An 11,164-nucleotide genomic window follows, 5' to 3' on the forward strand; every position below is an offset into this window, starting at 1 on the left:
GCACACACTCACACACGCTCACACAACAGCAAGAGCGCTCACACACGTGCGCGCGCAACACCGAACGCGCAGACAAAGAAATATGTCTGAAATAAGAGGAAAGAATACAATCATATTTATACGAGGAAAAATAGGTTTCCCTTTCTAAGGCAACCATTTATAAAAGGCTGTAACTGTAGGCTTTGTTAATAACTGATAATAATGGTTAATTATAGAGCTGTTCTTAGAGTAAGAAAATCTAATGTGATATGGAAATTCTTTGACAAAATTAATAAAAATGAGTATTAACAACGTTATGGTTTGTTGTTGTGACATCTATTGGTTTGTTAACGTTACAGACTGCAATGTTGTCTAAAGGCCTATTAGACAGTGGGGCATTTATTACCACTGTTTATTTACGACTTAATTAAGACACCAATGGCTCTTTATCAATAATTTACACCTGTAAGCTTTCACCTTTTTATGACCGAGTGAGTCTTACTCATACTTGATGGGTTATTAGAAAGTGATACACATACTCCCTTAATTTCTGCAATTATAAATTTAATTTAACGGGTTTCAACTGAGTTAGAATGAATAATTTGGATAGTTAAATCTTATCAACTTGCTTTATGCTTTATAAGAAAGTATGTCACTATAAACTGAAACCCCTGCTGACACTGATCCCCATCTACATAATAATGCAGAGTTAAACAGATTCTCCTGGGAGGGGGGGGGGGGGGGTACAGGATGCACGTGCTAGCTCTCGCTGACTTAAAGAAGGTCACCACATTCACGGGGTTGTTTTCAATCCGATATTTGCAGATTCACCTGCACACTCAGCGATCTTACATTATGCAAATGTGTCAGTTCATTGATCATTAAATCAATGTGTGCAATAAAATGGCTTTTTTAACTAGGCGGTAGTGGGATACACTGACATTTCATCTTGCCTGAAGAATGCTGCTTCCTCCGTGTGCCTGTGTATTTCACAGCTTCATGCTTATTATTGGATAGAGTGTATTTTGAGGTTTAAATGGGGTTTCATATGTGTCACAGTACACATGTCTTTCTTATCGTCACAGTGTGAATCTCTTATACTGTATACTGTCGCAGTGCAAATCTATTTCTTATACACTGTTGCAGTAGAAATCTATTTTATCGACTAACTCTTGTAAAACGAGTGACAATTCTATTGAAATTACATTAACCCAGCATAACAATACCATCCTGCAACTCTCTCTCTGTTAATATAAAGAAAAGTGTGGCGGGACTATAATATTATGTTCCCTGCTCTGTTTTCTTTTACATTTCTGCTGACTCTTTATACTAAATTCTGATTTACTTTCTCTTCTCTCCTTTTCTCTTCTGCAGCACCATTTGGTTCAAGTTGTCCTACATCACGCGGCTATATGGCACAAAAGGACCGGACGGCTGGAAGTAGCCCCAATTTTCTTTTGTATCTGCGTCAGAGATGGAAGTTTAGGATGTTTACTTTAGGCTACATCTCGCTGATCTGTTGTTACCATTAGTGGTTTTATAAGCTGGATGTTAGAATCAATAATTGTCCCACTGACAGATCCTGTGTTTTCTGACTGTTACTCTGTTGGCGACTGATTTGAATTTGTATAGATTTGTAATTGATCTCAAACAAGACTACCTTAATACATAAAGCTTAAATTACTTGTCGGTTTGACAGTTGCTGTTGAATTCCTGTATGTTTTCCATTATGAAAATACATTGATTTTGCTCATGACGACAAACTGTGAACACCCTACAGTTTTCATGGCTTCTACACACTGAGTTTAGTCATCACAAAATTAGGTGTGCCCAATATGGTCCATTAGGAAACTAAAGCTCCACTCGTACAAATTGCACAAAAATTGTTATAAAAAACACAAAATACTATTAAAATGTTATTAAACAAACGTAACAAACCACATCTTCTATGATCAAGTATTGAGAATAAGTAAACATTTATTAATCTCTTGTAACTGTTAAATATACCATAAAAATCCTCTAGGCTACAAAAAGAAAATCACAGCATTGAGGCTACACACCGCCTCCCTCTGAAACAGTTTCCTCTTATAGTCACCGCTCTGTGTGCTGCAGTGTTTTCCTTTTCCGTCCCCATGCACTGCAGATCTTTAAAATAATGAGTTGCACCAAGAAGTGTCATACTTTAGATTTATGCCTCATAACTGCACCACCCGCTTATGCGGTTTGTAAATCTTAACTTTAAGTGTTTCTCTCTCTCGCATAACAGGTCTATGGGATCCAGTTGTTGTGGCTTTTTGACTGCTACTAAATGAACCGTCAAACTAAAGCACAGCTGGCTCTCTGCCTGAGCCTCTCCTGCAGGATTACTGTTCTGGGACCAGCTGCTCTATGAGAACAAAAAGTGCGACTGCTCAGCAGAACAAAAGTATCCATTCAAACAAACAGGAAACTCAACTTGCATGTGAAGTGAACATACTTTCACACATGGAGTCATTTTCTACTTTGACGTAGTCGCAAAATAATGCGCAACTTTGAGAATTATTTGTATTTGTTCTTTAAATCTCCTTTGTGTAACATATACGCAGTTAAATCACACAAGTAAGATCAGGAACGACGACGTTTCAAGCTATGCAGGGGTGTTTAATTAAACTGCCTCTGAAATATGTTCGTGCCATATCCTCAGGTGTATTAATCATATTTTGCTTCTTAATTGCTTCGCACAGTGAGCTGGTCTCAGGTCAGCTGTTCGCCACTCCGTTGACCTCACAAGTCGTACGCTGTTGTTTGATCATGCCGGGAAGGAGTGGGCAGATTTGTTTTATTGATTTATGAAAGGGTTACATGAAAAAAAGAAAAAGGTTATTGACCTGATCTCGGGGTCTTCATTACACCATCTGCATTCATGTCACCCAAACTCTACCATTGAATGACTATAGAGAGGTTAACAAATGGTGCTTTTAAAAATCGATCAAAATATAGAGTACTTGTTTAAGAAAAGCATGCATGTCATACATGGGGAGACTGTGGTGCAGTGGGTTGAGCGTTGGTGTTCGGATCAGGGGGTCACAGGTTCAAACCCCACTGCATTCAGCATGTCGTTGTGTCCCTGAGACACTTCACCCCAAATTGCTCCTGTGGGGATTGCCCACAGTATTGAGTATGTAAGTGGCTTTGGATAAAAGCGTCTAACAAGTCACATGTAATAATAATAATGTCAAGTAATGTCTAAACATAAAAAAGATTGTAGATGTTGCATGTGGTAATAGGACAAATGAAGATACAATGTAATAACAAACAATTGTCAGCCATGATGTTTTGTTTTTCTGCCCGTTGTTACTTCCAATTATTTTTTCACAACAAAGAAAACCAGATTATATAAATGCTGATCTACTTAAACTTGAAAAGCGCTCATATAACAATGCACAGTCTGGATGAGAATTGACACCCTGGGGACAAGCTTTCCGACCAGCATGCTTTCCCTGGTTTAACCCCCTCTGCCCTGCCTTTCTCTCTCTCTGTGTTTTCATGTGAGACGCTGAGCGGCCCCCTCCTCCACTGCTGAGCCGCCCCCCTCCTCCACTGCTTAGCCACAGAACACAGATCTGATCCCAGGACCCTAAAGAGCAGGGAGTGATTTCAAAACTGTTTGTATTAATTGTTATCTTCCCTCACATTATTTTCTGCTGTAAAATGTGTAATTTGCAAGGGAGGGTGAATTTAATGGTGTGCAAAAGTTGACCTAAAAAGAGAAATGCAACCCTCTCATTTAAATCAGCCTTAGCCAATAAGTCACTACAAGGCCTCCGTTGCCAAGAGGCTGCTGGCTCAAGGCCAGCTGACCGGGCTGTCCGTCAATGTGATTTGTCTGCAGCCACACCCTGTGTAACTCACAGTCTGATCAAACAGCCTTCAATCGTCAAGCGTGGATTTTAGCTGTTCTTTGCCTCGATGTGTAAATGGAAGCACCAATCGAGGAGTTTTCGGTCTCTCACGCTGTAAATGGCATTCAGCTGATTTGCTTGGATTTACAGTAACATTTGTCCACTCAAATGGTGATACAGTTTAAAATCTGGACCCCATTTGAAAACGTCACGTAAGCCATGATGCAAAAGCTGCTTATCGGACAAGACACATTAAAAAAACAACACGTCCAGCATCTGCTAATGTCAACAAACACACACGCACACAACTATTTCCAAAACTGCCCTTCTTTGCCATCAGCGGTCAGTATTTGTTGTTGCAGAATTTCAACTTGATTTCTGAATTAAATTCTCTCACTAAAGTCACTTTGTACCTCTCTCTGAATAAACACATTCCAAAGTGATTCAAATCACATACTTTTTTCTCTGTGCTTACACACACGCAGACACAGACACACACACACACACACACACACACACACACACACACACACACACACACACACACACACACACACACACACACACACACACACACACACACACACACACACACACACACACACACACACACATCCTACCGCCTCTCAGGTGAGTAAACAGTGTGTTTTTGTACTTTGGAGTGGTGGATCTGTTTCTCCAGCGCTGAGTTCAGGCTTCAGCTCTTCAGTCAAAAGGCAGAAGGACAACTGACAACAACAAGATGGCCGGAGTTTGTTTACTGGCTTTCATCGCTGGTATACTGCTGAAGGAGTACGGACTGGCCGCTGTCATCACTGAGGAAAGCACAGGTAACACACAGAGGAGCAGGTATGGATTGAGGAGGAGGAGGAGGAAGGTCAGAGACATAAAACTAAACTAAGAAGCTGGAGGTTAGGTGGGTCTTTTTAAATGGCTTGATTTCCTACCCCAAGTCTTAAAATGACGCTTCAAAATATAAATATATATGTTTTGATGATCAAAATCCCCTGTATTTGAAATGTGGTGGTAAAAGTGTTTCTCATAGCGGACAGAAAACTTAGTGATAAGATGTGCTGAAATATGGTTTCTTCAAAATATGGCTAAGTGTGTAAAATCTATGGTTTGAGAAGCTTACACACAAATCTGTAAAAACGTATTAAGAATTATGCCGGGGAATAATATCAATATCAATCAATCATTTAATAAATTCCTCTTGACGTTGCCTCTCCAGGAGCCGTGTTTGTGTCTCAGAGGCAGGCGGACATGGTGCTGCGTCGCGTCCGCAGGTTCAACACCCCTTTAGAAGAAATGTTTAAAACAGCTAACCTGGAGCGGGAGTGTAGAGAGGAAACCTGCTCCATGGAGGAGGCCAGGGAGGTGTTTGAGGATACTGAAAAAACTGTACGTAACACACTCACACACACACACACACACACACACACACACACACACACACACACACACACACACACACACACACACACACACACACACACACACACACACACACACACACACACACACACACACACAGCTGTAATACAGTGTGTTTAATAGCAGAACTCACAGGTTTCTAATTACTGTCTTTCTCTCTGTTTCAGATGACTTTCTGGGCCAGCTACATCGGTAAGACAAGTGAAGGATGCGTTTTCACAGTCGCTATGAATTTAAAGGGTCACCTCTGAACCTGTGTGTGTGTGTTTTGTACTTGTGTGTACTGTAGATGGGGACCAGTGTCAGCCTCCCCCCTGCCAAAATGGAGCTTCGTGTGAAGACGAGGTCAACAACTATGTCTGCTGGTGCCAACCAAATTTTGACGGCAAGAACTGTGAGATTGGTGAGTGGGACAGGCCGGAACAACTATGTGGGGGCTAAGAAAATTAAGTATAAAAGAGATGTATTCTGCTTTTCCGCCTGTTTTCAGAGGTGACCAAGCAGTGTTCGGTCAACAATGGTGGATGCTCCCATTTCTGTTCCATGAAGGAAGATCGACCCGTGTGTCAGTGTGCGGCCGGTTACAGACTGGGGCCAGACAAGAGGAGCTGTGAACCTACAGGTACATTAAAATGATAAGAAGAGAGTTAGCTAAGTGTTTGTTCAGGAGTTTTGGTAATATATTAAGTTCATTTTGAATGTGTGTGTTTTACTTTTCTGTCTCTCAACTGAATGCTATGCTCTATTTTAAACTATAAATACATGAAAACAGAGCTTCAGTGTACAAACACTTTTATATTTTATTGTTCTACTTTAGGGGAAGTCTTGTATACAAACATTTCCTCAAAAGAAAGTACAAAACGACTACCTTCAAAAGTGAAATTGCCCATGGGAAACGGCCCATTTGAGAATATTAGTATTGTAATATAGGATTACAAATATTGATGCATATGCAGTATGTGTAAGCATTATTTTAAAAAATGCAGTTGGTAACAGTTGAGCTAATATAAACTATTTAGACTGTTCTAGACTGCTACATGTTATTCTATAATAATACATCATTGTTAATTAGTAGTTATATTTTTGTTTGAATGATATGAATCTGCAAAGTCAAAATCCATGTAGAAGAAGTCAAAGGTACAATATTTGCCTCTAAAATATAATTAAGAAGATGTATAAAGTACCAGAATGTGGTATTACTCAAGTATAGAACCCCAACATTCTATGTACGGTAAGTGCAGTATGTTTAGCTACTTGGGTTCTCTGAATATTCCCCCCCCCGCCCCCCCTCTCACTCTGACCCACATATAGTCACCCACCAGATCTTAAGGGCGATTTACACGCTGTCTTTTAAACTCTCATCTCTTTGGTCTCCATTAAGTGATCACAAACTGCCTCATAAACCAGGACGTACAGTTGATAGTTGTCGAATAAAGAACATTATTTATGGGCGGGGTTGACAGCGTGAACTCTCTGGGTGGATTACCACACAGACAACTAGCATTTGAAAATAAGTGATATCTCAGCCACTCAACATAAAAAAATGCAACTGTCTCTAATGACCCTGATCTTTACCACAACCCCTTTCTAACCTACTGCTTGAACGTACCATTCCTAATTAAAACCTAACCAGTTTCCCTACACTTCAATCAATAAGACAGATAGCCACACTAAAGGGCAAACACAATAAAATGTGAAGCCTCTGGATTTCTGAGATAGGCTTAAATTCATTTCCACACTGTCTTCTAATATACCACTTGAAATGACATATGTGCATACTGTTTCTGTCTTTCTGTGTGAACAATAGCGAATCGATTCGAATAGCCTTTGGTTGAATCTGCGCATTGTGGAAAACTATGTAAACATTTTATAAGAAACAATAACTAAAGGGCCAAACAATCTGACACTGTAATATGTAATCATGTTTATGAGACACAACTCAAATGAATCCCTCTTTGTTTCCCCCTCAGAACCATTCAGCTGTGGCCGCGTGGACACCAGGTTCCTCCAAACCCCGCGGTCATCAAACACAACACACAGCTCTGAGAGAAATGACAATTCCAGCGACACCCTGCAGGATTACCTCTATGAGGATGATCTAATAGAGTTTTATGATGACTACAACCTCCGTACAAATGACTCAGACCTGTCCAACATCTCTCTGGCCTCTGCAGCAAAGATCAGATCAGTGAGGTCGGATTCAAGCTTCGAGCAGAGTGATGTCTCTGAAGTGGCCTCAGAGAAAGAGAAGCCGCCATCCTGGGCTTTCTTCCCCACACTCCCCACCATCATAGAGAAAAAAGAAATTGACACGAGGATTGTGGGAGGCAATGAGGCCATTCCTGGAGAAATACCTTGGCAGGTACTTTAGTGGGGTGAAGAATAAAGACATGGGGACGAGTTGAAGGCAAATGGATGGTGTTCAATGACAGGATGCAGTTGGGTGGATATCCCAATGTTCTCTTCAAGGGTGGTTTTCACTCGGCAGGGCAGATTTATATATCTTTATATTTTCTTTACTGTGGGGAAGGAAATATAGGTTGAAGTGATCAGAGGTGGAAAAGATTGATGAACTGTGAAGTGGAATTAAGGGACATTTAGAGGAGTATGAAAGGGTTTCAGAGTTTTGTCCCCCAAATATATGTAGGATCATGAGATTTTTAAACATCTGGATTTTCCCTTTTGAAGGCACAGAGGTCACTGTGAAACAATACAAAGATATTTAAGAGATTCAAGATAGACTACAGTGGTGTGGAAGGGAAATTGGGATAATCTCAGAGTATAGAGCGGGCTCTGCAATGTTGTACCTGTACTATTTGTTTGTTTGTTTGTTTGTTTGTTTGCAGGTTTCCCTGATGTTTCACTCAACCGTCCTTCATAGAGCGCAGCCGTTCTGTGGAGGATCTCTTCTCACTGAGTTATGGGTCATCACCGCTGCCCATTGTCTGTTGCCGGGGGACATCTCTAAAAGGGGTTTCTTTGTCAGAGTTGGTAGGAAAAACAAGTGTTATCACTATATTCATCTGTTTCATATCTGATCTGCATCTCTTAAGTCTCAATTGTAACGTTTAATATTTATTTGTAATTTAGTTTTAAAGGTCCAGGTCAGTAGGTCATTTGCATGTTTAAACCCTAGAGCAGGGGTGTCAAACTCAAATACACAGTGGGCCAAAATAAAAAAATCGGTACTAGTCGAGGGCCGGACTGGTTCAATGTTTATTGCAAAACGTATTGAAATGAACTTATTGCACATATTAAACCTGGAACTAACAAAGCTTAAATTATTGCCTATAAAAACAACATTAAACATTAAAGATCCCATGTCATGGCCCTTTCTACTGATCATAATTCCATTGTTGAGGTATACTAAAATAGATTTAAATTGTGCAATTTTCCAAACTCACATTGGTTTCTCATACAGTATCTATTCACCGGTATTCACTCTCTGTCCTAAACCTGTGAGCCCAGTGTGCTCTGATTGGTCGCGACGTGAGAGGCTCGTTGCTGCGAGGACAGGCTTCCGTTTCGGCAATACAGCTAGAACAAGCGAAACTCATCCTGAGCACACACAACTACTCACAGCCGAAGTAAAAACAACAAGTGTGGCTTGATATTGAGTAAGAAAAAGGTTTATAACGCTGTGAGAATGGGTTTGCGGAGAGCATTTCTCCGCGATCCCAACGTAGTAGCCCGAAAAACGTTTACGCATTTAAACAGTCGTGGTAGATACCTTGTTTGTTTTAAACATCATACAGTAAATACAGAAACAACAATGAATACTTACAGGTTGTGTACCCGAATCTCCCGCTGGTCCAAACAAAGTAGGAACAGCATCGTTCTTCAGTGCCCTACGCTGTACATATCCGGCATGAATCGCTGAAAGGTTTTGGGAAGCTTTTTGTTTCGTGAAAGGCTGGCAGAGGGTGCGGCCATAGCTCTGGCCGTGGCTACTGGTATCCCTAGTACATAGCGATACCCAGGAAGTAAACAATGAAAAATGAGAAATCTCCAACGAGGCGTTTTGGGGAGGTCTTTTCTGTGTTAGAGTTTTACTCGCTACACTACAGGGTGTACTTTGAGGGTTTTTGACTCTGCAGACCGTTTACATTCATAAAAACCTTCATAACACACAAGGGGACGGGTAATAATCGGAAAAGCATGACATGGGACCTTTAAATAATCACTTGCATCAATTTCTTATGGCTCTATCTGCAGCTTTTCCAGTCATTTCTTATGATTACATTTTTCCACAGGCCAACAACAGCTTCAAAAAAACTATTTCCCTCAAAAAAATAACAAACATGCCCTGTTGTTGCAAGGAAAAAAGTGCAAAAGGAAACATCCATTTAAACTCAGTTTGCTGCTGTGATGATAGTTCAAGCCAGATACTTGGCATCTCATCTTAGGTGCAAGTTCATTAATGTTTGGGCTCAGGCTCTGATCTGAGAAAACCCTCAAGATTGAGTGAAGGTGTGCATGCAATATACCGGCGGGCCAGATCTAATAGTAATTAAAAGTTATCCTGCGGGCCGAAATTAAATCCACCAAGGGCCTGATTTGGCCCCCGGGCTTTGAGTTTGACACATCTTAGACCTTCAAATTACTGCTGACTATTTTCAAAAATGTTACTTTTCTCTGTGCCAAGTGTTGGTTAAAGTTTATGAATGAAAGAATAACCCTGTAGTTGCTTAAAAAAGATAATCCAACCGCGAATGTATCAATGCTTTTTATTTTTGTGTGGAAATGCAGAGCTTGCATTCAGTAAAGCTTTGACCTTTAAGATCAGAAGACATTTGTCCCTTCTCACACATTGCCTTGTGCAGAAAGTCATGTAGTTGCATATAAATTATTTGATTATTCTAGGTGAACATGATGTGGACAAGGACGAGGGTCCGGAGCGAGACCATTTGGTTGGAGAGCAGCACATCCACCCTTTGTACAATGACAAGAAGTCCAAGTTTAACCACGATATTGCTCTGCTGAAGCTCGCCAGTCCAGTGGAACTATCCAACGAGCGCCGTCCCATCTGCTTCGGCCCCAAAGACTTTATAGAAAACATCTTGAGGGACTCGAGCAGCTCCACGGTGAGCGGCTGGGGCAGGTTGAGGTTTCAGGGCCCCGAGGCCACCAAGCTCCAGAAGCTGGAGGTCCCTCACGTGGACCGGACCCTGTGCAAACGGAGCAGCCGGGACCACGCCACGGTCGTCACGCGCTACATGTTCTGTGCCGGGTACCCGACAGAGATGAAGGACTCGTGCCAGGGGGACAGTGGGGGGCCCCATTTCACCAAATATGAAGACACTTGGTTCCTGACAGGCATCGTCAGCTGGGGGGAGAATTGCGCCGCGGACGGGAAGTACGGAGTCTACACTCGAGTCTCAAGGTACTACGCGTGGATCAGTCAGAAAACAGGCCTCCGAGTTCAGAACTGACCGAGTAACACAGCTGTCATGAAAACATGCAGAGGAAGTGAACTACTGAATCATGTTAATGTGGATTTTTCAATAAATGTAATTCAAATATCTGAGCATTTGAATGTTTCTCTTAAAATATTGCCAAACAGAAAAATAGCTCTTCATCCAACATTTGAATTGCAGTTGTGTGCAGGAGGTAATATTACATGCAGTTGAGATGCTAGGCCAAATTGAGCAGAAGCTGATTATACCTCTGCTCAGAAATAGGAAGAGCTATGTATTAAATTAAAAATATATTTTAAAGCTCCATAAAGCTGCATACAGACCTGAGATACCAAAACCAAACCTTTACTTGCCAACTGGGAAGAAATTACACTCGAGGGATAAACAAGCCTGCATTCACTTTATGAATCTGCCTAAACTATGCAGTGAAGGAATCACACCAGTCAGGCTGAA

General features: G+C 41.2%; 1 protein-coding gene across 1 annotated transcript; it reads left to right on the top strand.

Moving 5' to 3' along the window:
- Positions 1 to 4,532: 4,532 nt before the first annotated feature.
- Positions 4,533 to 10,816, top strand: f9b (coagulation factor IXb). The gene is made up of 8 exons (XM_079647855.1): positions 4,533 to 4,690; positions 5,092 to 5,261; positions 5,462 to 5,486; positions 5,584 to 5,697; positions 5,785 to 5,916; positions 7,265 to 7,656; positions 8,141 to 8,285; positions 10,158 to 10,816. Exons 1-8 carry the CDS (start codon positions 4,603 to 4,605, stop codon positions 10,724 to 10,726), a joined length of 1,635 nt encoding a protein of 544 aa, XP_079503981.1. The 5' UTR covers positions 4,533 to 4,602; the 3' UTR covers positions 10,727 to 10,816.
- The last annotated feature ends 348 nt before the right edge of the window (positions 10,817 to 11,164 follow it).

Source organism: Notothenia rossii, assembly GCF_949606895.1.
Source record: "Notothenia rossii genome assembly, chromosome: 9".
NCBI lineage: Eukaryota > Metazoa > Chordata > Actinopteri > Perciformes > Nototheniidae > Notothenia > Notothenia rossii.

Bases quoted from the DNA above. Each gene is read 5' to 3' on its own strand.
- f9b (XM_079647855.1), top strand. From the start codon at position 4,603: ATGGCCGGAGTTTGTTTACTGGCTTTCATCGCTGGTATACTGCTGAAG. The intron at 4,691-5,091 runs GTAACACACAGA...TTGCCTCTCCAG, and splicing joins CATCACTGAGGAAAGCACAG to GAGCCGTGTTTGTGTCTCAG. The intron at 8,286-10,157 runs GTAGGAAAAACA...TGATTATTCTAG, and splicing joins GGGTTTCTTTGTCAGAGTTG to GTGAACATGATGTGGACAAG.